Genomic DNA, 25,851 nt, shown 5'->3' on the forward strand with positions numbered 1-25,851 from the left:
GTTGTGTTTTTGAAAAGTTAAAATACTGTTCAAAAGATATTCACTTTGAAAATCTCTCATGAAAGTGAATCTCAAGCGAATGGGATTTACTTTTTAAATTTCACTTTTAGGGTTATGTGTTTTTTATGAGTCTTGTTTTTTAAGTTATGTGCCAAAAAAATTTTATAAGCTTTATGTTTGATTGCTTTTGGGGTATTATTGTTCAAATGAGATTAACTTTTTAAAATCTCATGTGATTCACATGAGATGCAACTAGATGTTATTAAACAAGTTATATGCAAGTCTTCAACATAGGATTCATCTTAGAGATTGGACAAAGAGGTTCAAGATCTTCTTTAACACCAAATATTCAGTGACCTGCAAATTTGCTTACATTTTTTGAAGTACAAGGCATGAAAATTTGTGGGCAGTGGCACGCGGTGTGACAAGTGGATCAGTAAATGTTGCACTATCTTAGGTGAGGGACTTTGATTTTAGATCTTGCTAAAGGGATGTCGTTTGCCACTTTGCCTATCCATAGAAGGAAAGAAGGGAAGGGCCTAAATTTCTATCTCAATACTGACAGATTATTAAGTGAATCACGTGAAACATAACTCACTGCTACCCATCACTATTATTTTATATCTAATTCAATTGTATATTTGCAAGAAGCCATGCTTAACCATGATGAAACCAATAAGAGGGCAAAGTCAACATTCGCAAGCACAAAGTAAAAAATCTGTATGTAAAATACTAATATAAATAGAACGAACCATAATGGTGGTTCTTCCTCCTTATAAAAAAAAATTGAATATAAAATTATTCAAAAATTGGATAATGATACACGAGGAAATAAGGTCCAAAATCGCAAACCACTTTTTTTTGAAAGGCAATCTGGGGTTAGGCAGACCCCTACCAGTTATACAATGATACCATTGGGATTTGAACTTGCAACGTCCCGACACAAGGTGCAGTGCACTAGCTGCTCCTACCAGACAAGCAGAGCCCCCCAATGGTGATTTGCAAACCTTTTGGTACATGAGCTTAGCGGAACTAGGCGGAGAGAACCTCACACGAGCTCATTTAGGCCCTTACATGTTCTCATAGCTTTTCATGGTCCTATCAAACTTGGAACACTGAACCGCCGGGTTAAGAAATGGTTGATCAGCATGAATTAAAACCAGCAAATTAGGCCAACAATGGAAGTCCTGGCAGTAATCATTTTGAAGTTCCAGCAGAATCGATCTAGAACCATTCTGAGCTTAACCAATCAGCAGCATACGAAGGCAAGCTTATAACACGCAAGCAAGCACAACCAGCATGCTCCCATAGACGTAGGTCTTGATCATGAACTAAGAATTCTGTAAGACAGGCTTCTTTTTCTGACTACGTTTTCAGTTCATGATCAACTTGAATGTGAAGCCATTTGTCAGGGTCGTAGCATCCTAATACCTAGACAATAGGGATGCAAATGGGTCAGATCCAGTATTGGGGTTTTATGATTTTTGGCTGTTCCAACCTGATACGGATCCGACTCCCCCCCATGTATTTAGCTGTTCTGAATCCGATCAGATTGCATCGCTACTAGCCATGGGCAACAATGTTCAATTTTTGCCAGCTAATCATGAAAGCGACCAATAAATAATGATTAACTAAATGCCTTCCAGTTAAGGTTGCAAACGAGTTGGACATGGTCGGACAAGGTTGACCCAACACTGGATCAGATTTATGGTGGGTCAAGTTGTGGATCTGATTTGAAACACATAGATATGATCCAACCCAGACTGATACTGGACCCACAAACAAACAGGACAAGCATATTAGCTTTCATGTGAAATATATAAAATACGTCGGATTAGACTCGGCTCAAATCAAATTCTGAACCCATTTATTTATCTCATTCAACCTGGATCTGACTAAGACCAACATTATTTGTTCCAAGGATGTCCCATTTATGAGATAGACAATACTTTATGGACGGTATCTGGCCAAAATACAATGAGTAAGGTCAGAGATTCAATCAAGATCGGACCCACTTGCAGGCCTAGCCTGAAGTCCCACTGGACACAAACTAGTACCTAAGGATCCAACCTGGCACACCATGAAAACCGATGGCCAACATGTTCCACCCAACCCAGGAAACATCCTAACAGCCTATGTTGGTCAAAAGGTTTAGGATTCTTAGGACCCAATTAGTTTCCTTCAGACACAAAGTACACCATGACCAACGGGGGGTTCTGTTTGTCTGGTAGGGGCAGCTAGTGCACGTCACCTTGTGTTGGAACGTTGCAAGTTCAAACCCCAATGGTATCGTTGTATAATTGGTAGGGATCGGGCTAACCCCAGCTTGCCTTTCAAAAAAAAAAACACCATTACATCCGACTTTCCAAAGGTGAGGACCCAAACCAACTAGCACCTCTAAAGTCATTACTCCCAAGAAAATTTGGTTCGAAACCACAAAGTTCGGCAGTTAGCCATCACATTAGCCTCTTCACCATGAGAGCCTAGGCACAGACTGTTTAAGAAAGGTCAACTTGTGTCATATTGGGAAGTGAGAAGTTGACAGAGCTCACAAGAGACAAGTTGGGTTGTAAAATAGGGGGTTAAAAGCCACAAGTTAGAAATCCACAGGTGTGTGTCCTTGGTCGCAAGGCCGAAGCTGGGTGTACTCCCTGGTAGGCAAGGGGACATGAGGTTTTATGCCAATGAAGGGGGTTAAAAGTCACAAGTTAGAAATCCACAGGTGTGTGTCCTTTGCCGTGAGGCCGAAGCTGGGTGTACTCCCTGGTAGGCAAGGGGACCTGAGGTTTTACGCCAATGAACTTGGTGAACGAGGTGGTTTTCCCCTATTATCTAGAAGAAAAAAACAAGGGGTAACACTGGGACATATTTCAGGCACAGAAGTCGGCCATAACTGGTGCAAAACGGGCAATGCATGTTCCCTCCCACTAAATCAAACTAAAGCTGATCTCAGTTAAACTAGACTAGGATGGGTTATATCGCATGAGATATTTGACCCATCTGCTTGATCAGCTCTATTGCACACAAAGAGCATCAATGTCGTAGAAAGAACTAAATGTTCCTCTTTCCATTCCTCCAAATGCCTGACATTAACTGGGAAAATGATGGGCACGTTGAAAAAACCAGAAAGAGAAAAGAGGGAAATACATGAGCTCCCAAATAGAAGACAAAAGGGTAAGTTCTTAACCTACATGCAAGTTCACACAAAGGATGTTAAAACGCGCACGTGCACACAGGAGAAAAAGATACAGAACACAATTAAACTAAAGATTAAAAAATTTAAGCAAACTACTTATGCAGTTAGAGAACAATTTAAAAAAAAATGAACACGTTTTTCACCTTAGCATGTAAAGAAGGGTGCGCACACAGGAGAAAAAGATGTAGAACACAATTAAACTAAAGATAAAAAACTTTAACAAGCAAACTACTTATGCAGTTATTGAACAATTTTCAAAAAACAAACACGTTTATCGCCATAGCATGTAAAGAAGCTCTCTCTCGCTCAAAATAACTATGATTGTCATGAGTCGACACCATGAACATCCACTGGCACTCTAATCAAGTTACAGGGTAAACCACCTATGCCATTGATCCAGTCTGCATATAAGGAAGATGGTGGAGCCTCCCTCCAAAGCAGAAACACAAGACAAGTGTTTATCTAATAAAAAGAAACCCGGAAAAGCCCCCAGGAGTTGCAGATGACAAAAAGATGGAACACAATTAGCTAACATTAATTTTGTTAATATAATAGTTCCATGGAAAGGTAAATCTAGAAGGTGTTTGATCAGGGCAAAACCATATAATTAACTAGGCAATCAGTCATGATCCAAGTAGACACAATATATTGAGATGTAACATACATAGTAATTACTTTGGCATAAGCTAGTTTTGCAGGATTAGAAGCACGCCAAAGACTACGATGCTTGTGCACAACATTGAGCAGTGAATAGAAAATTCACTCTAACGAAGACTTAAATTTCAATACAATGATGAAGATTACAACTAAAACAAGGATTAACAAGCAAAACTCTCAAACAAAATTTTAACAACGCTGAACTCTCAAATTCTCACAACACTGTCTTTCTTCCTATATACCCATTTGGAGCCAATTGCCTTCTTTCCTTTGGGTAGTAGGACAAGATCACATGTTTGACTCTTTCTCAAGGACTCCATCTCTTCACGCATAGTCAGCTCCCATTTATGACTATGCTTGTCAGCCTTACCTTCTTGCAATGAACTAGGTTCAACATTCTCAGTCACTACAACAAAAGCAACCATGTCATCAAACTTATTTGGTGCTCTTCTAATTCATTGAAATCGCCTCAATGTTACAGGAGTTGCAGGCTGGATTTGGTCAGTCAAAGTTTGTGACTCTTCTTCAATAACTCCACCTGCTTCAGAGTTGTCATTGTCATTGATATGACTTTGGGGTTCATTACGCAGTTCATATTCTATTTTTGAACTAGCCTTATCATCATCAGTTTTCTTTTGGACCATAGGCATATCATTTTCATCAAATACATCTCAATCAATTCTTAACTTTTGATCATTGATATCCCATAGTCCATACACATTAACCCCTTGATCATATCCAAGCATGATGCATTTTCTTGACTGAGTCAAACTTTGATCTTTGATATACTGGAATCAAAGAATATGCAGCGCATCCAAAAATTTTGAAATTAGAATAGTATGAAGGTTTGCCTGTCCAGACTTCTTCAGGTGTCTTACCATTCAATGGTATAGACGGAGACTGATTCATCAAGTAGCAAGCAGTGTTTACTGTTACAGTATAGTGACTTACTCCTTGTCAAGTCCTGCATGATTCATCATGTATTGTGCCTTCTCTAACAGTGTTTTGTTTATTCGCTCTGCAACACCCTTTAGTCGAGGATTGTCTGTTACAGTATAGTGACTTACTATACCATTTATTTTACAGAAGCTCTCAAAATCATACGACACGTACTCCCCGCTATTGTCTGAACACAAAACTTTGATTTTTCGTCTTGTCTGATTTTCAATCATGGCTTTAAAATCTTTAAATTTCTGGAGAACATCGGACTTCTACTTCAAGGTATAAATCCACACCTTTCTCGAAAAGTCATTTATGGAGACAAAATAATTTGCTCCACCTCCAGAAGTAACTTTTGTAGGATCCGATACATCAATATGGACGCAGTCCACAATAGCCTTTGTGTTATGAGAGTCGATTGAGAATATCACCTTGTTTTGCTTTCAACAAATACAATCTTCATAGAACTCCAGCTTGCAACTTACGACTCCTTCAAGGGGACTTGCTTCAACAGTTCTGTCACGCCACGTTCACTCATATGGCCAAGATGTTTGTGCCATTTTTGAGTCATATTCTGATGGTAATTGATTGCCACTACATTGTCTCCAATAACAGTGTGACCGCACAATAGATACAAGTTACCCACTTTTTCTCCTTTCACGATAGTCATGGCACATTTTAATCACTTTCATGACTCCACCTTCAATTGAAGTATTATAGCCAAGGTTATCTAGCATTCCAAGGATGATTAAATTCTTCTTGAGATCAGGTACGTCTGACTTGAGATAATGTTCGAACACAATTGTCAAACATCTAGATTTTGATGGTGCCAATTTCAACAACTTGACAGGAAACATTGTTGCCCATCAGGATATTTCCTACATTTAATACCTCATTTGTGACAAACCAGACTTTGTTCTAGCACATATGATATCGAGGATCCACACCTCATCATATTGATTGCAGACAGCAGTCGCACAAAGCAAGTCATCAAGCTTCTCTTCCTTGGCGACATTTGCATGTGTTGTACTTGTGCCAACACCATTCTTCTCATCTTCAATCTTCTTTCGACAATTACACCAGATGTGTCCTGGCTTTTGACAATAAAAGCATGTAACATTTTTTCTTTCAGGAGGTCGTGACATTGATCGTCTAAGAGGATTTGTTGATGTAAGCTTTCCATTAGTTTTGTTTGATTGACGATTCTTTGTTCGTCCTCATCCTCCAAACAAACCTAGTGCAGTGGAGTCATCATCTACATGCTTTCGCCTCAACTCATCAGATAATAAGGCAGTTGTGACATCTTCCAATTTGATTGTGGCATTTCCATAGGTGAGTGTTGTCACCAGGTGCTCATATGATTCAGAAAGAGAAGTAAGAAGAAGAAGAGCTTTGTCTTCTTCATCCAGTTGTACTCCAATACTCAGTAGTTAAGTGATCAGCTTATTGTAAGCATTAAAGTGGTTAAGGATCCCTCCTCCATTTTGAGAGTGTAGAATTGTTTTTTCAAATAAAGTTGATTTGTCAACCACTTAGTCATATACAATGATTCAAGCTTTTGGCATAGCTTAACCGTTGTATCCTCATGCAACATATTATACAAAACTTCATCCGGCAAATAAAGACGAATCGTTTTGATGGCTCTTTTATCAAGAATGGCCCAAACTTCATCTTTCGCATCAGTAGGTTTTCCTTTTCCTTTAAGAGCAACGTCTTGCCCATTTTGAACTAACAAGTCATATACTTTGACTTGCCATAAATCAAAGTTAGACTTTCCTGAGAATTTCTCAATTTCAAATTTTCTAGCAATAGTTTTCTCTGTCATTGAGAAAGTATTCTGAAAAAATATGAAATATAACTTTACAAACAAAGAAAGAAGGCAGAACCTGAGACCAAAGCCTTCTGCCTAGGAGTGGAACCTAGGCTCTGATACCACTTGTGCGTGGCGTCGAGCAGTGAATAGAAACTTCACTCTAATAAAGGCTTAAATTTTAATACAATGATGAATATTACAACTAAAACAAGAATCAACAAGAAAAAATCTCAAACAAAATTTTAACAATGCTGAACTCTCAAACGACTCTCACACAACTCATAAGACTCTCAAAACACTTACATAGGTCAACTCAATTGCTCTCAAACTCTGAGGAGCACAAAAGCTTTATGGCCTTGGATATCTCACTTGGTGGTTATTTATAGAGGATTTCCCGCCAACCGTAGTCACTTCTTGTTTAACACATGCTCACCAATCTTCCACAGTCAAGATTTGTGGCTGCATGTGTACACACAACTCTCTCTCTCTCTCTCTCTCTCTCTCTCTGGTGTGGCTACCTAACCTCAAATCTAGCCCAACCTATATAGCCTACATTATTCTTGTAGCCCAACTATTTGGGAAGATCCTTCACACTTGGAGTGAGAGCCATATCAACAACAACCTCAACTCCAGACATATGTCTATAATGTACCTTGAATGGTCAAAATCCCTGGTTTTCCTTTTCTCCTTGTCTCTTGAGAACTTATAGATATCTTTTATGTATGAAAAATTTACAAAAACATGCCTGAAATTTGGTCTATTTACAAATACATGCTAACTTTTGAAATATTACAAATACACGCCTAGTTAACAAAATAATTCTCAAAGACCCACCTCCCATAACTCAAGTGGGTTTACCATGGTAGAACCATGATTAGACTTGAGAAAGTTACCTATTTGCCCCTCCCTGTCTTTTTTACTATCAAAATGAAAACCTCGACTTCAAAACAAAGGTTTTTGTCTCTTCAACAGCCTTAATGTTGACCATTCTCAATTATTGGAGCTTGCCTCCCTTGCCAGACGTTGATCACTAGAGCGACAACTGCTAGTCTGCTGGAATCCTTCGAACCTAGTGAGTCTCTCTCTCTCTCTCTCTCTCTCTCTCTCTCTCTCTCTCTCTCTCTCTCTCTCTCTCTCTCTCTCTCTCTCTCTCTCTTGGAAAGAAGAGGAAAAAAAACCTCTACAATCTTTACATCATAAAATCAAATTGGAAGAGCAATGAAGGGGGGGGGGGAGCATACTACACTAGAGGACTCTGACAATCAGCCATCGGCAGAGGAGGCGAGATCCAGCTGTGGGAAGAGAGAAATCCTCGATTTTTTGAATGTGGGGGTTTGTAAAACCATATTCATGGTAAAAAAATAAAAGGGTAATCAAGTAATCTGACCATCGTAAACCCACCTGACTTAAGATGGGCGGGTCTTTGAGAATTATTTTGTTAACTAGGTGTGTTTGTAATATCTTAAAAGTTAGGTGTGTATTTGAAAATAGGTAAAAAGTTAGGTGTGTTTTTGCAACTTTTTCTTTATGTATTCTTTGTATCTAATTTGAGGTAGATCACACTGCAAGATTTGTAAATGACCCCCTTAGTTTCATTTCTGTAAAAGTAACTCTCTCAAGATGTATCTTGTTTCTTTTAGCATTCTTTAAATTTTTTTTCTTATCCTGGATAGTTCCAATCTTTCCGACTCAAATCCAAGTTACTTACATGCATGGCCGCAAAATCTGCCGAAACAAATCACAATGACTCTTTCTTGAGAATTCAATATATATTTAATGCAACACGTTGAAACAGCATTCATATTCAACTCTTCTTGTTTGATAAATCTTTCTTTAAATTTTACTATATTTTAGTTTTGAAGATAGGCATGTGAAAATATCTCAAAAGAGATAATGTGCAAAATAAGCACCACCTCCACAAAGGGATATGTGCACAAAGGCACAAGAACACTTAGAACAAAATGTACAAAAGGTACAAATAGAGAACACAAATGCTAAAATATAAAGGATCTTTATTGAACAATGGAGAACAATGCTCCAAGCATTGAATACATTTAAGAGAGGGGTTCACCCCTATTTATAATAGAGAGGAGACCTTGGAGGGGCTCCTACTAGACGTTGAAGCCCCTCCAACGGTTAGAAATCTAACTGTTGGAGGGGTCCAACGTCTAGTGTTGGACCCCCTCTAATGTGTTGACTAAGTCAACAAAAGAAAAGGAAAAAAGAATAAAAAGGAAAAAAGAAAAGAAAGGGGAAAAGAATTACAAACATATTCACTAACCTGAATATGCATAAAAAGTAAAAAAGACAAAAATACCCCTACGGTTACATGATGTGAAAATGAATATATATTTTTATATATAACGATAGATACATATACATATATGTATCTCTCTTTATATATATATATATATATATATATATATATATATATATATATATATATATATACAAAAAAGAGATACAATTTAACACCCTCCCTCAAACTTAGGGGGCAATGACCGAGAGTTTGCCGAGAAGAAAATTGAATCTAGGAGGGCAGAGCGCCTTGGTGAAGAAATCTGTCAACTGATATTCAGAGGTCATGTATGGAAGATCGATGACTTTTTGCAAATATGTTTCTCTAACGTAGTGGCAGTCTATCTCAATATGCTTTGTGTGTTCATGAAATGTGTGATTTTTAGCAATGTAGATTGCACTCTTATTATCACAACAACCTTGTTGTGATCCTTGAACTTGAATCGCCATGTCTTGTAACAGTTGATGAATCCACACAATTTTCATGGTTGTGAAAGTCATGGCTCAATATTCTGCTTCTGTGGATGATAGAGACACCTTCTGTTGTTTCTTGCATCTCCATGAGATAAGGGATTCACCTAAAAAAATGCAAAAACCTGTAGTGGAGTGACGGTTATTTGGGCCACCTTCCCCAGTCAGAATCAGTATATGCAAATAAATTAACTCAGAAGATGAGGAAAGAAAAACTCTTTTGTTTATAGTTCCCCTTATGTATCTAACAACTCGGAGAACGGCGCCCATAGGAGCATGCTGGAATTGGCTTGCAATGTGCACGGCATGTGAGATGGCTGGCCTCGTGATGCTAAGATACATTAGAGACCCCACAAGTTGACGGTAGGGTGTAGGATCCTCCAAAGGTATCCCATCATCGATCTTCGTTTTTTATCCCACAATTTCAGGGGTCTCAGATTTTATCACCAGTAATACCTAATTTGTCAAGAATCTCACATGCAAGTTTAGTTTGAAACAAAAAATAGCCTCTATGAGAGTAGGCTACTTTGATACCAAGAAAGTATGTCAAATACCCTAAGTCTGACATTTTAAACCTCTCTTTTAAAGTGGTTTTAATACTTTTGATCTCATTTATGTCACTACTGATTATCAACATATCATCAACATATAGCAGTAAAATCACAATTCCTGCATCAGCCGTTTTGACAAACAGAGCAGTGTCAATGTAGCATGAAGTAAAACCATCTTCAACTGTTACTTCATTAAATCGATCATACCAAGTTTTAGGGGCTTGTTTTAAACCATGGAGTGTTTTTTGCAAACGAAGGATTTTTTCCTTTGGTACGTTCATGCCATGAGGAGCATCTATGTAAACTTTTTCATTAAGGTCCCCATTTAAAAAGGCATTTTTAACATCCATTTGATAAATGTTCCATTTTTTAATAGATGCAATGGTGATCAAACATCTTATAGTGACCATTCGTGCAACAGGAGCAAAGGTTTCTTCGTAATCGATGTGTGACTATATCCTTTTGCAACAAAGCGTGCTTTATAGCTTTCAAGAGTGCCATCACTCTTGGTTTTGACTTTAAAAACCATCTACATCCTATTGATTTCTTTCCTTTTGGAAGATATTAAAAGGCCCAAGTTTTGGCTTTGTTGAAGGCTCTAAGTTCGTTATCCATTACGTCTCTCCACTCTATCCTTTTCTTAGCTTCTTCAAAATTTCTAGGTTCTTGATATGATTGAATGGTGTTAAGACATATATAATAATACATCTATATATATAAATATAGATGTATTTATAGATGTATTCACCATAATACCTGATAGGGGTATTATGGTCTTTTCATAAGTACCCAATAGGGGTACTTGTTTTATTTCTTTCTTTTTCTGTTTTTTAATTTTTGTTTTTTATTTTCTAAAATTGCTTTTTGGGATACAAAAAGGGGCCCCACAATGGAGTCGTTGGGGCCCCCAACAGTCACAATTGTGACCGTTGGGGGCTCCCAACGACTCTATTGGGAGCCCCTTTGGTCTCCTTTTCTTATAAATAGGGGGAACCCCCCTTGTATGTTGTATTGCTCTTGAGAGCTCCTCTTCAATAAAAGAGATTATTTTTCATGTGTGTAGTCTTTTTATAAGGCCCTTCGTATATCCCTTAGTGGATTTCCTCTCTTATGCTTGTTGCATTTGTCCGTGTTGGACATAGTGAATGCTTTAGCATTCTTGGATTCTTCCGCATATTTCATTACAAATGGCACTAAGACATGCCCTATGTTTTGGAGAAAAAGACTCATAGGATATAAATCTAGAAAGATTTTTCCTAGATCTTTCGGTTCTTCAAGAGTGGTTGGAAGGTTCACTAGGGTCACTATACTTTTTTATTGCACTTCTAAAGGTACTTTTATCTCTATGTGTATAGGTAATTGGTTCATCTATCATTTCTTCTTCATGTTGGATGGGTGGTGGAATACTTTCACTTATATCCTCATCCTCATTCAATTCATCATCGCTAAAAAGATCCTCATTTCTAGATAATAATTCAAACAAAAAACAGTAATCAACATTATTTTCATGAAACATATAGTTTGTCATACTGTGTTCTTCAAAACCACTCATATTTTCTAAAAATGTTACGTTTCTTGAAACATATAGTTTGTCATTTTTAATATCATAACACCTAAAACCTTTTTGTGTTTCCGAATATCCCAAAAACGCACAAGGAATAGCTTTGGGAGATAGTTTATCATTCTAGTCGGTGATGACAAAACATTTACAACAAAAAATTCTTATTCTATTGTAATCGGGTTCTTTTTTATACAAGGTTTCAAAAGGAGATATTTGATTCAAATTTTTGAATGGAAGTCTATTTATGAGGTAAACCGATGCAAGAGCCGCTTTGGCCCAAAATCTTTTTGAATTTTTTTGAGAAATGAGTAAGGTCCTTATAGTTTCTATTATATATCTATATTTTTGTTTGGTTAATCCATTTTGTTGAGGTGTTTTGAGGCAAGACCTTTGATGAACAATCCCATTATTTTCAATATAACTTTTGAAATCATTTGAAAGGTATTCTCCCCCGAAATCGGTTCTAAGAATTTGTAATTTACTATTGAATTGATTTTGTATCATCATATGAAAAACCTTAAAGGTAGAGAAAACCTCATGTTTATGTTTGAGGAAGTATATCCAACTATATCTTGATAAATCATCAACATAAATAACATAATACGAAAACCCTCTCATAGACACTACGGGTGCCGGTCCCCCATACATCCAAATGCACAATTTCAAAAGGCTTAGTTGAAAACATAGTTCTTTGTCCAAAAGATAAGCTTCTCATTTTACCAAGAATACAATCATTACAATCGAAGTTGTCTTTACATAAAGTTTTAGCAAAATATAAATAAAAAAGCTTGACAATATTAAGATGCCCAAGGCGTTTATGCCAAACATTTATATCTTTATGTTGGGAACATTACAAAAAGAGTGTTTCGAAATTTTAAGAAATTCTATAAAGTATAGATCTCCCTTCCTAGAGTCTTTCCCAATCAACTTCCAGGACCGGCGAACCTGTATCCAACATTTATTTGATGAGAATTTGATATCACACCCATGATCCAATAGTTGAGAGACGAAAATCAAATTTAAATTTAGTTTTGGGATAAATCTAACTTTAGGAATAAAAAAACCTTGTCTTTCAAAATCTCCAATTCCTTTTATTTCAAGAGAAGCCCCATCCACGGTAGAGACAAAAGAGGGTGACAAATTTTTTGAGTATTTAGAAAGTGCAAAAACATTTGGAGTCATATGAAAAGATGCACCCAAGTTTAAGAGCCAAAAAGTCTTACCGGGAGGAGAGAAGGTTGTCATGAAGGCTCCAAAAACGGATCCCTTGAGGAGAGGTTGAAGAGCTTCCTTGATTTGATTTAGAGACAAAGTAGCATTGTTGGAAGTTGATGGTCCTTCCTCCTTGGTCGGTTGAAAAGTTGCAGACATAGCCACCATCTTTTTTCATTTGAGACAAACTGGTTTAATGTGTCCCGGTTCTTCACAAAAGTGGTATATGATTTTACTATAATCTCTTCTTCCATATTGTCCACCATTTTCTCTTTCTCCTTGATTTTTGTTGAAGTGAGGGAGTTTATATGTTTTGACATTATTCTTCGGTCTTGAAACGGCATAAGCACCCCGATCCTCATCCTTAGAGGGAACGGCCAATACACTTTGATTGGTTTTATTCATCCTCAATATAGTTTCTTCTTCACTTAGTTTGGTAAGCACATTTTCCAACGGAGAAGAGAAAGAAGATAAAATAGAGAACCTAGTTTGTTCGAACTCGGGTCTAAGCCCATTTAAAAAGTTGAAGAAATGATCATCTTCTAATTGTTTGGCCCTCAATTCAATAGCCTCTCCACTCCATTTAGGTTCTTGGAGAGCAAGTTCATCCCAAATAGTGGATAGCTCGGCAAAATATTCTCTAGCGGACATTTCCCCTTATTGAAGAGTTAATGCCTTCTTTTGAAGATAATATTTATGGGACAAATCTCTTGAAGTATACATTCTTTCAAGATACTCGCATACTTGAAAAGCTTTCTTGAACTTCAATATATTTGCATTTATTCTCGTTTCAACGGAAGAGAAAAACCATGAAAGAATTTTGTAGTTTTTCATCTCCCATTCTTCATGCCTTTTGTTGTATTCTTTCAAAGGCTTTTTCTCTCTCTTCACCATCAAGAACCTTTATTTCACCCTTCTCAACAATGGTGATCTTAGGTTCGGGAACGATTCCTTTGACATATCCCCAAAAACCTTTCCCTTTAATGTGAGCCTCCATATTACCGGCCCAAACATGATAGTTGGAGCCATTTAATTTAAAACAAAGTGAAAATGAGACTTTTTCACCCATTAGAGAGGGAAGAATAAAGAATTTATACGTACCACAAAAAGACTTAAATCTTGTTGTAAAATCCTTCTAAAATATTGAGGAAAAAGAAGTCCCCACTTCAATCACCAAGAAGCCAAAGGCACACTTTTCGAGGTACTTGCAAATACGAAGAATCACACGATCTTCAACCTTGCTCTGATACCATGTGAAAATATCTCAAATGAGATAATGTGCAAAATAATCACCACCTCCACAAAGGAATATGTGCACAAAAGCACAAGAACACTTAGAACAAAATGTACAAATAGAGAACACATGCTAAAATATAAAGGATCTTTATTGAACAATGGAGAACAATGCTCCAAACATTGAATACATTTAAAAGGGGGGTTCACCCCTATTTACAATGGAGAGGAGACCTTGGAGGGGCTCCTACCAGACGTTGGAGCCCCTCCAATGGTCAGAAATCTAACCGTTGGAGGGGTCCAACGTCTAGAAATCTAACCACTAGATGTGTTTAGCATGCTCGATTTAATGGGAATGGACTCTTGGATCATGTTTTTTTGACAAAAAAAATGTATTTTCCCACTAAACAAAACCTATAGATCACATCTATGGTGTTAGATGTGAGAAAAAATACCAAAAACTACGATTTTTGAAGAGGCTTAAAGGGGCAGAACGAGTGCATTATATATATATATATATATATAGCATTTGCTAACGTCGTCCTAACCATCTGAATGAGCTAGAAATCATGTGTGGGTTGTATTGACCCAATCTGACCTCATGGATGGATTCAGCGTGATCCAAATGCTAGGAACCGGCTTTTGGATCATGTGTTTTCGACGAAAAAACATGATTTTATGAGCCAAGAAAATATCGCACATTGTACGCCATTGATTTTTTAAGGCTCATAAAATCATACCTACATGTCTTAATCGGACGATCTAAGCACCGACCTCAACTAACCTAAACATGTAGATCACATCTGTAAGGTTAGTTTCATGAAAACAACAAAAAAAATAATAAAAAAATGAAAAGAAAACACATTTGTAGGTAATGTCGACATGAGCAAATGTTAACTCATATATATATATATATATAATGGATGTATGTAGATAAAACATTGAAACCCAAAATCATTCCTCATAGTGTTCACATAGAGACGGCTGCTCGAACACAGAAGGCAATGGTTTGAGGTTTTGTGATGAATTTAGCGTATTGAACACACAGTAGAATAATTATGAAAAAGAATACAAAGGAACCCGATCATGACTATCATGCAGTGTCCAATTCCAGTTACAAAGGGCTTTGCATCTAAAAAAAGGATAAGGGTAAAAATGAAAAAAAATGAAAAGACATTCTTCATATATGCCCAAAGATCTGAATTCCCAAATGACCTAAGTGATTTGTAAAATTACATGAAGCCAAAACTTATGCACTTGAACCATAGCACTTCTAAATGACCAGCGTGGTAACTACTAGATTCTATCTTGAATTTGAGCCTTTGACCCATGACCAGTGTGCCACAATCACTAAAATGATCCTATTGTGAAGCAAGGATCATGAGCATGATGATGGCAGAACAAAGATAGATTTAACAAATGGAAATGTATGGTGTGATTCCTACAAGGCAATGGATGTTGGACTTACATGATTGCATTTCTCACAGTCTCAAATGAGAACATGACAAGTCACTCTCAAAGATTTTACAAAAAAGTGATCATTATGAGTTGAATGTCAAGCAGAATCGTATGAAAATTTTCTTTTTTCCTAACATGCAAAGTCTACAGGAATCTCCAAAGTCGAGAAGTATCACGGATTTTTAGGATCTACACTAGTTCTATTTTTATCCCATGACAAGCAACCTAGATTGGACAATCAGCAGCCTTTGAGCCACTAAGGGATCTTAAATATTGTAAGTTGGCCAACTTGCAAAATGGTTGCACACCTAAAAAGTGCTTATCACAATGATGACACAACTAAGATGCTATATGTTTCAGACCACTAATACTGCACTCCATGTCTTTTTTCATTTCTCTAATTGGGAATTCATATAATCATCTTATGGTATATAAATTTGACCAAATTGTTTTTCACCTGTATATCAAATTCAATGAAAAAAAATAGCAAATCGTTCATGTTGGAGAAATCTTCTCAATTATTGCAGCACTTTCAGCAATCACATAATAGGAAAATCAACAATAAAATTCAAATCTCTCAACATGAAAAAACAACAGAAAAAGTTATGGAAAATGCATCAATACGTAACATGCCTAATTTTTCCAATCCTGTGCACCTCCTCAAGACATTTCAGTGTCATTGCATATAGAAATTCAATGAAATGGCGAAAGCAGAAAAGGAGATCTGAAAAGAATGACAGGAGCAACTGCATTTTGAGAATGATTCTAAATTTCTAATATATTACAAGTTCCAGAAACATAACAGCAGCAGGAGCTGCTTCTTTTCGCTTTAGAAGACAAAAACTGTGAATCCAAGGGAATGTTTATAAGTATAATAAAACTAACAATCATTTTCACCTACATAGCCCATGCCATGCCCTTTAACTTGATCACTCATCCTCATCATCATCATCAACGTCATCATCATCATCCTCTTCCTGCACAAGTCAAGGCTCATAGCCAAGCAAATAATAGTAATAACAATAACTACTACTAATAATAATAATATTTATTATTATTGTTATTATTATTATTATAAATGTGAAGAAAAAGAATACAGCAGAAATCAATATGCAAAGCAATGAGACCTAGACTGGCTGAACTAGTCCTAGTCAAGTTGTCCAACAACTTGCTAGGTCGAGTATGAGAATTCTTGATTAGGCTCACCTATTCCTGCTTAGACTTACCTTTGCTCTAGAGAATTTCATATCAAAGCAGTTAATATTGGTTTGACTTCCGACCATAGCTATCGGAAGCACCCATCCATGCTAAGAATGATGTTTCATAAGAAGCAGGAATCAAAAGTGATGAGGGGAAATCTCAATTTGTGTTCAGTGCATAGCATTGCTTCCTGCTTTATCAACTATGGTTAAGAGTATCAGCTTGGTATCTGATTAGGACATTGACCATGTTTTGGTAGAAACCTATGTAACATGGACACTTCTAAAAGGGCAATGCACCCGTGTATATGTGGGTCGACAATTGAACACGGCTTCTATAGTGTTGAGTGCTGTCAACTGCACCAGAGTCCATTTCTGTCCGAAACTGAACTTGGTTAACCTTAAGCAAGTCTAGTTTTACCTATATTATATACATAAATATGTAACAACACACACATATGCATATCCATGCCCTCACACCCAACTTTTTTTTAAATTTCCGTGTCGCACCCGCACCTATCTAACCTTAGTTGTCAAAAGCGCTAGTCGGAGCCTAGGTGGAAGACCCCTAAAAGTCGGGGCTTAAGCGTGACTAAAAAAAATAAAACATCAAGAAAATGAAAAATGTTACAATAAATAGTTAAATTTAGTAGAAAATGTATGATTATAACTATAGATGAAGTGTGTAATTTAGTGTAACATGTCGCAAAATTCATGAAATTGCATAATATTGAACATACAACAAAACTTGGGGCACACCATCCGATTACTATATATATAGAGAGAGAGAGAAAGAGAGAGAGAATAGGGATTATCCTGGCCGTATTTCGTTAGGTAACTGTTAGGACCTTCCAAAAATCATAGTTTTTAGATGTTTTATGCTTGATCTGAACCGTTAGATGTGTTTATGATTGTTGATGAATATAGAACATGTAATTGATTAAGCATCCTTATGTTCAAATGTGTATTTTAAAGAGGTAAAAAAAATTATCGTTGTCATCGTACTAAAATTTCATGATAAAATGTTCACATTTTTACATCAAATCAATTTGAAACAAAGCTTGTTTTTTAATAAATAAGTATTGATAAACACATCTAATGATTTAAATTTAGCATAAAACACCTAAAACTTTGATATTTGAAGGGTCTTAAGACTCTTAACAGTGGCATAAAGAAAAAAGGGGCAGGATGAACCTTGTTCGCATATATATATATATATATATATATATATATATATATATATATATGATTAAAAAAAATATTTTACGTGTGTGTGTCAAAAACACATGCATACATGTAAACAACAAAAATAAAAAAAGAAGGAAAAAAGAAGACAGTAGAGAGGTGAGAGGAGGAAGAAGAAAAAAATAATAATAAGGGAAAAAAAGAAAAAGAAAGGGGAAAAAGGAAGAAGAGGAAGAAAAAGAGAAAGCGGAGCGGTGAAAGGAGGAAGAATAAAAACAAATAAAAATGTAAAAAAGAAAAGCAAAAGAAGAAGAAAATGAGAGAACAAAAAAGAAAGCTTTTGAGGCCGGAGGAAGAAGAAAAAGAAAAAAAAGGAAGGAGACAAAAAAATTAAAAAAATAGCAATCATGTTCCGGCGGCCTAGGTGGGGATAGCCTAGGCGTCGCTTAGGTGAAAAAACAGGGTCATACCGCCTAGACCCATAAGCCTAGGCGGTGGCCCTTTGCCTAGCCCGCTTAAGCAGCATCTAGGCACCACTTTTGACAACTAAGTATGTGACATAGGTAGAAACTAATGTGAAAAAGATTGAGATCCACTTTGGCTAAGAACAAAAGAAACTGGAATCTATCCTTTTTGTCCTAGGTAGAGTAAAAAAGGACCAAAAATTTAATACCTTGTCATGTGTAGAAAACTAATTTGATTTTAAAGTTACACATATTTCTAGGTTTTCATAATCAAAGTCATTTACCGTAACAATCCACTAGTCAAATATCCCCTCTTGGTCTATGACGTGGTTTTAACTGAAGTTACCAGAAGCTTCTTACATAAGTGGAAAGTCTGCTTTCCAAAAAACTCACTTCGAAAGCACGATGCTCCTCACTTCTGAAACTTGATAGGAATCTCGATTCTCCCACATTTCTCTTGTACTTTCCACACACTTCATCTATTCTTCTTATATGTTCTTTCACTCTCCTTTTCATATTTTTATGTGTTTTCTCTCACGCTTCACACACATCCATGTGCTTTCTCTAAATTGGCGGTCATCATTTTTAGATTTTGTTAATAATTTAATTCTTACACTAAAAATCATGAAATTTAAGAATAATCACTTTTATTTTGGTTTTTATTTGCATTCCATTTCAATTCCCATTCAATTCTTATATTGTTTTTTTATTACTCGTTTCCCGCTTCCTATACATTTTAAAATGCATCGATTTTCACTTTTGCTTCCCGTATAGTTTCCCGCTTCCACTTCCTAGTCTCGCAACCTTGGTTTTAACCACAAGATATTTGTCCCAGTTAACTGAGACACTTCTAAGCAACAATCTGGCAGTGCAATCAAGAATCAACCAGGACTCACTTGACTATACAAATCATAGATAAACAGAATTTTTCCATACAATTAAAGACTGGATTAAGATATAAATTTATTTTGTTTCTAGACCTAGACCTAGGCTGATTGAGTCCAAGACTGCAATAGGTTGAAGCAAGTGAAGGAAAGAAAAAAAGGATCAGTACTATGACAATGATTCTTGATAGCTGGTACATATATTTGGTAAAGTGATCTAAGAAGCTTTTTTTTTCTTCAATAGTTAAGGGTACTAAGTATTGATTTACATGACTAGAGTGATTCCACATCCTGATTCCTGTGCTAAGCGAATCTATTATGCATTTTATTTTTCAGAACATAACACACAGGAAAACCTGCATCAGCCCATTTAATGTAGAGACTGAAGGCCATCACTTTCATTTTTCATGTGCTTTCTTCTTACTAGTGTTACTTCTCTTTATGAAAGTATATTATGCCCCATTCACAGGTCCCTGCCTATGAAGTTTTCTTGGACAGTGTGTCACGGTTTTCTGTTGATGCTCCTAGTTGTGACATGTGGAAGATGACTTTTCTTGGTGCTACTCTGGGATTAAAGTTAAACTAAAAATGAAATCAGTGTGAAGGAATAGAAAGTCAATAATATGGATGCAGTATCTCAGATGGCTTTTGCCAACAATAGGTCAATGCTTTTGCATAAATGCCGGCAATCTATGTCACATGGGTGCGGGTACGGGTGCGGATGCGGATGCGGCACTTTAAAAAAACTTGGGTGCGGGGGTGCGGGGGTGATATATATAATTTTTAACAGTTTTAAGTTAACACTACGTGTATTTATGTGCATTTATGTATTTATATATAGAATATAGATAAAATGGACTTGATTAAAGTTAACTGAATCTACTTTTGGATAAAAATGGACCTCAGTGTGGATGACTTCACCTAACACAAAGAAAATTGTGTCCAAGTGTCGCACCAACATGGGTGCGGGTACGACGCAAGTGTGGTTCCCTGTTAGAAGAGTCCGTGTGACATAGCCAGCAATCATGTTTAAAAACAAGCACATGTGAGAAACACCAATTCTGCAAACCTTTTAGAATATGAAACAATTGAATGCTTCAAGTTCTGAAGCAGGTATTCATATGCAATTCAACAAACTCTCTCTCTCTCTCTCTCTCTCTCTCTCTCTCTCTCTCTCTCTCTCTCTCTCTCTCACACACACACACACACACACACACCATTACCTCATCATTTTCCAAATCCTCCTCATCATTAACCTCAGACTCTTTATCCCCATCATCAGCCACGCTTTCCTATGAAATACAACAGCTCTGGTTCATTAATTAGCATGCAAAAGAACCAGACAACTATTAGTCATTAAAATGAAAGAAACTGCAAAGAATGGATTGAAGGCCATGCCTTTTTCTTGTTATAGGCCGAAACAAGCTTCTCATATTCACTTTTCTTCTTTGCAGCTTTGGCTTCAAAAGGAGCTTTCTCCTGCCAAACACAAACAACAACATCAGCCTTGTGTGCATCTGCGTGTGTGCACGCATGTGCCTGTGAGAGAGAGAGAGAGAGTATGAGGAAAAAATATAAATTAATCAAATTGATATATCCTGTATTTGAAAAGTTTTAAGCTGAATTTTTTAGAAGAAGGAGAAAAGTATTAGCTAATATACTCAATTAAGACCTCACTACACTTCAAATCTAGGTATTTATGACTAAATTAGAGAGTGGAGCTAAATTTAACTTTTTTGCTCTCACCAGATTGCACTAAAGGCTGATAAATTTTACGGATAGTAAGGGATACAACAAGAGATGAAACAATGGAAGTGCATGTGAGAAAGCCTCATTAAGCAAGAAAGGACAAAACCAAAAGATGCATGTCACAGAAAGAAAGAATGACCCTTCTCCATGGTAGGACACTGTCACACGGACACTATATTTTGCCCTCCGTACCCATGTCGACACGCGTGTCACCGTGTCGACACACCTGGACACACCATTTTACCCTCCTTACATACAAGTTTGTATTCAATTTATAATTTATAATTATATTTTCAGTTTATAACTTTATATTTTCAGTATATAATATATTTTTTAGATATAGCATATATATTTAGATTATATTCAGTTTATTTTGAATTTATTTCATATTTATGTGATATTTAATATATATATATAGTCGTATCCCCGTACCCACATTTTTTGGAATTGTCATGTCGTACCCGTACCCGCACCCGCACATGTACCCAGGTGACATAGGTAGAACGTTACACAAGCACTTAAAGCACCAAATTTCCAAACAAAAAATGAATTTTTTTATCTTCCAAGTATAGATTAAGAAGGCTCCTCATATATTGAAAGAAACAAGACCAGAAAAAGCAAAAGTCTGTTGAGAAACCTCACTTTTCCTGTTCAAAGAAAAGAAAAAAGACTTACAGCCTTAGACATTGACTTCCACTTTTCACCTCCAGCTTTGCCAACCTTCAATTTTGTAAAATTAATAAGAATTAGTCGGTATAATAAAATATTAAAAAATGACTAAAAACTGATTTTTAATACCCAAACTACTTACAATTAATACAGACTTCACATTAGGATGCTGTTGCTTGTATATCTTTCTAAATTCTTCACTGTGGAAAGAAAGTACAAAAGAAACAATAAAAACATAACAAAAGAACATTAGGTGAGTATCTGAACACTTTGAAACGATAATCGACCTAATGCGGCTCAAATCCATGCTACGGACCTAAAGAACAGCGACCAACAAGGAGGAAAAGGAAATTTACAGAAATACAAAGAAAGCACTCGGCGGCCTCTTTGGCTTATTAGGATCTTTCTTGGCTAGTTTTTCCTTCTTTGCCGGCCTTTTACTTCCTTTGCTTGCTGTTGTAGCTGCCTTGCGCTTCCCAAGCTTTCTGGAGAAAACCCAAAAAGGAAACCAGCAGAAACATAAGCAGAATACTTCTTAGATCATGTTACTTGTAGGTTGCATTCATAAACAGCATATCACATGGGCTGAAGATATCCAACAAATAGTAATATTTTTACTGTTTTTGCTTACTGTGATATTATCAATTATTGTAACTGTTTTTACTTATTTTCTACATCTTAAATGTGTTTTTCTTCTTTATTTTGTATTTTTTACTTATTTCTTTTATTATTCATATACGTTATTATCTAAACATGATATTTTCTTACTTATTTTTGTTCCTTTTATATATTTTTTATTTTTTCATTCCCCAAAATTTTCCCGAGATTCATCACCAAATAATATCGCGAGAAATAGCCTCGCCGAGATATAGCCGGTACCAATATTTGTGACTGGTTACAAAAGACGTACTAGGAACTTATTTGTGACTATGGGTACAACAGACGTACTAGGAACTTCCTAGTAAGCAATATCTTAGGACAGCTTCACTAAATGTTGGTAGAAAATAGTCTTTGGAAAACCTCCCTCAATGTGCAGAAAATCAACCATGCTAACTAACCCACTTAAGCCATCAAAACAACCATAGACATATAAACAGTTATGTTCTTCTTCACAATAACACCCCCCCCCACACACACACACACAAATCTCTCCCTCTGCCTTCTCGTGAACCCAGTGCTAGCGATTATTAGTATCACCTAAGTCACAGGAATTCGGCCAACCAGGTGTCTCACCCGCATCGACGCGACGCGAGTGCAGCACCCGGTGCAGTCAACCCGACCCTAGGTGCAGTCTGCACCCAGGGTTATTTCTGTCCAGTTTTTAGACTTAAAAAAAATACCCGATGAAATGGGCTGCGGAGGGGAGGATTAGGGCAAAATTTTTTTTGCCCTAATCCTCCATTCCTCTCCTCCCGACCTCTCCTCCTGAAGTCGAAGTCGGCGACGACCTCTCCGCTGAACCCCGATGCCGACGATGACCTCTCCGTCGAACCTCTCCTCCTCAGGTACTCTCTCTCTCTCACTCGCTCTGTCTCTCTTCTCTTTGTCTCTCACTCTCAATCTCTCTGTCTCTCTCACTATCGCTCTCTCTCCCACCCTATCTTTTCCTCTCTCTGCAACCCTCTCTCTCCTGCCCTCTCTTTCCCTCTCTACGCAACCCTCTCTTTCCCTCTCCCAAACCCCTCTATCCTGCTCTCCCTTTCCCTCTCTCTGCAACCTTACTCTTCCTCCCATTTTCTGTGTGGTTATGAAGTGCTCCCAATGATTTCAACGTTGCTTTCTTATACACTATGCTGTTACACATTGTATATAGTGCCATTATCCTTGGGCAACTAGGAAGGCACATTAGAATCAGCTGCTGAGCTGCTGGTTTTACCGAAATAGCGACAGTTCTGCCGGACATAATCTGCGGGGGGACGCTGCCTTGCATTGACAGTTCATGTTTATACTTGTTATTTGCAGTACTACGGCTAAGAATGCTCTCTTCATCACTAATTTATAGATGGCTTCTGTTGTTATATCTCCTTCAAGCATAGCTCCATCATGCTAAGCTAATTCTAGAAAGCAGTAATCATCCAAACCAAACCCGAATTTGTGTACTCGGATTTGATAAAGTGAGGAGCATCCAATTAGCAATTAGATTTGAATTCATGTTGAACAGTTGAAGCTTCACACTTGAATTTAAAACCAATAGACTCTTGATTATGTTGGTTTTTATGATGTAGAATAGAATTGTAGATTGTTAATTTGATTTATTGCATGCATGATGATGAATTGATTTGATGATAGTTGTGATAATTGTTTTTTATTTCATTAGTGTTACTGTTGTTAACTGTTAAAATATAAAAAATTATATATATATATAATTTTTTATATTTTTGGCGCACCCCCGCACCCAAGTTTTTTTAAAGTGCCGCACCCATGTGACATAGAGTATCACTATCATCACATACATCACTTACAAAGAAAATCAGCAGAAAATAACTAAAGCAGAAAGAATCATGCTTCTCTATTAACTTTCTCAATGACATAAGAGTAGTACCACCATGCTCAAATAAATATACAAGGATGTGTAGGAACCAGTAGGCTCATAGAAAACGTAACAGCATTGTAAAGTGGCTAATCTGAGGCCCAAGACAAGAATTTGCTGGAAGGCTATGCGCCAAGCAAAACTTTGAGTTAATTGGGATTATTTCTAACCTGTCATCAACAGGCTTCAGCGATGTTTCTTTCTTTGTAGCTCCCTTTCCCTTTCCTCCTTTCATCCTAAGGAAAACAAATTCCTAGAGAAATGAAAAGAAGAACACGCACACACGCACACACACACACAAAAGAATTTAGCATGAAGTGAACTAGATGAAGAAAAACGCCTCTTTGTGATTTGATAGATTAGGAATATTTGGAATTTGGCAAACGAAACACATCAAAACCACGCTAAAATATCACAACTTTGCTCAAACAGGTCCCTTCATCAACCGTGGTCAACAGAAATCAAAACAGAACGATCCAAAAGAAAGACTGATAATTTCTCTGGCCAAACAAAAATATGAAATAATCCAAAATATTTTGGAGCATAACCTATAAAATGAGTCGAGAGAAAAAAAAACAGAGTTAAGGAAAAAGAAAAAGAAAGAAAGGGGAAATTGGAAGAAGAAAATCCAAAAGATACGTTAAAGGAAAGCAAAAACCATAACTACGACAAGCATTTCTTCCCCAATAACTACCGTTCTGATCAATATCTATCAAATGATTTCCAGAGACCAAGAAAAATAGCATTAACACAGAAGAAAGGCACGACACCTCACGGTAAGGAATGAAAAGAAATTGTAAAATCTACAATCACAAGAGAATTTTGCATCTAATTCCATAGATTCACTTTAAAGAGGGAAACAAAAAGAAGAGAGAAACGTAAAAAAGAGGTAGCATAAGGGAGGAAATGATCACGCCGATCCTGCTGATCGGAGAAGGGCAAGCAAATCACAGGTAAAAATGGAAACTTTCCACACAATTATCGATCAAAGAGATGATCGAAGACGAGCAAATCAAAGGAGAAACTCGGGTTGAAAATGGATAACCTTTCCCAGAAACAGAGAAGAAATGGCGGCAGACTCTCTTCCCCTTCCCTCCTTTTTAAGCTAAAAGCAGCGCAGGGTTTTTGTAAGAAACGAAAATAACTCCACGAAGAGAGAGAGAGGGTCTTGCTGGTGTGATTTTATAGGACGACCGGACCAACCGGTTGCTGCTTCTGCTTCGCCGCCACACACCCAGCGACGACGATAACGTTGTGACGGGCAGTCACCGGTTGGATATTTTTGCAGGGTCTCGTTTCGTGGGGCTCCGAATCCGATTACACTCTTCCAACCTCATCTCCTGGTCTTCTATGTCTTGGGGAGCTTACCTGCAACTGTACCCACCCAGACCGGACCGCTTCGACTCCCCTTATTAGGGGTGTCAATCAACCGATCAGGTTTGGTTCGGACCCAGGTTAAACCAGACTTGAACCAGATTTTTTGGTATGGTATCGAGTATGAAAAAACCAAATCCGAACACGATAAGAACAATATGAACCAAACCCAGTAAAACCATATTTTTTATCATTTTTACATTGAACATTTGCAGGTCGTAATCAGAGCTCGGGTGGGGTCCGAGTTTAGTATAAAATTTCACAAACTATACCCAGGTCCATGTATTAATCCGACTTTGAGGTCCGGACCCAGGTCTTAATCAAATCTTCTTATTTATCACCATACCCGGACCCTATAAAGTTTGGTTCGGGTTGAGTCCGAGTAAACCAGCCCGTTGACACCCCTAT

The 25,851-nt window shown here is 37.1% G+C and overlaps 1 protein-coding gene across 1 annotated transcript; it reads right to left on the bottom strand.

The window, feature by feature from the left end:
- Positions 1-16,140: 16,140 nt before the first annotated feature.
- On the bottom strand, positions 16,141-25,234 carry LOC149828115 (HMG1/2-like protein). Its single transcript, XM_090017390.1, has 8 exons — positions 25,115-25,234; positions 24,240-24,305; positions 21,896-22,024; positions 21,682-21,739; positions 21,546-21,590; positions 20,520-20,600; positions 20,345-20,413; positions 16,141-16,366 (listed from the first exon to the last, which is right to left on the bottom strand). The coding sequence occupies exons 2-8, from the start codon at positions 24,302-24,304 to the stop codon at positions 16,319-16,321; spliced, it is 495 nt and encodes a 164-aa protein (XP_089873516.1). The 5' UTR covers position 24,305; positions 25,115-25,234; the 3' UTR covers positions 16,141-16,318.
- Between the last annotated feature and the right edge of the window lie 617 nt (positions 25,235-25,851).

This window comes from Nuphar pumila, chromosome 9 (genome assembly GCF_984573655.1).
Source record: "Nuphar pumila chromosome 9, dmNupPumi1.hap1.1, whole genome shotgun sequence".
NCBI classification, from domain to species: domain Eukaryota; kingdom Viridiplantae; phylum Streptophyta; class Magnoliopsida; order Nymphaeales; family Nymphaeaceae; genus Nuphar; species Nuphar pumila.

Bases quoted from the DNA above. Each gene is read 5' to 3' on its own strand.
- LOC149828115 (XM_090017390.1), bottom strand. From the start codon at position 24,304: ATGAAAGGAGGAAAGGGAAAGGGAGCTACAAAGAAAGAAACATCGCTG. The intron at 22,025-24,239 runs GTTAGAAATAAT...GGTTTTCTCCAG, and splicing joins CTGAAGCCTGTTGATGACAG to AAAGCTTGGGAAGCGCAAGG. The intron at 20,414-20,519 runs GCATGGCCTTCA...TGTATTTCATAG, and splicing joins CGGCCTATAACAAGAAAAAG to GAAAGCGTGGCTGATGATGG.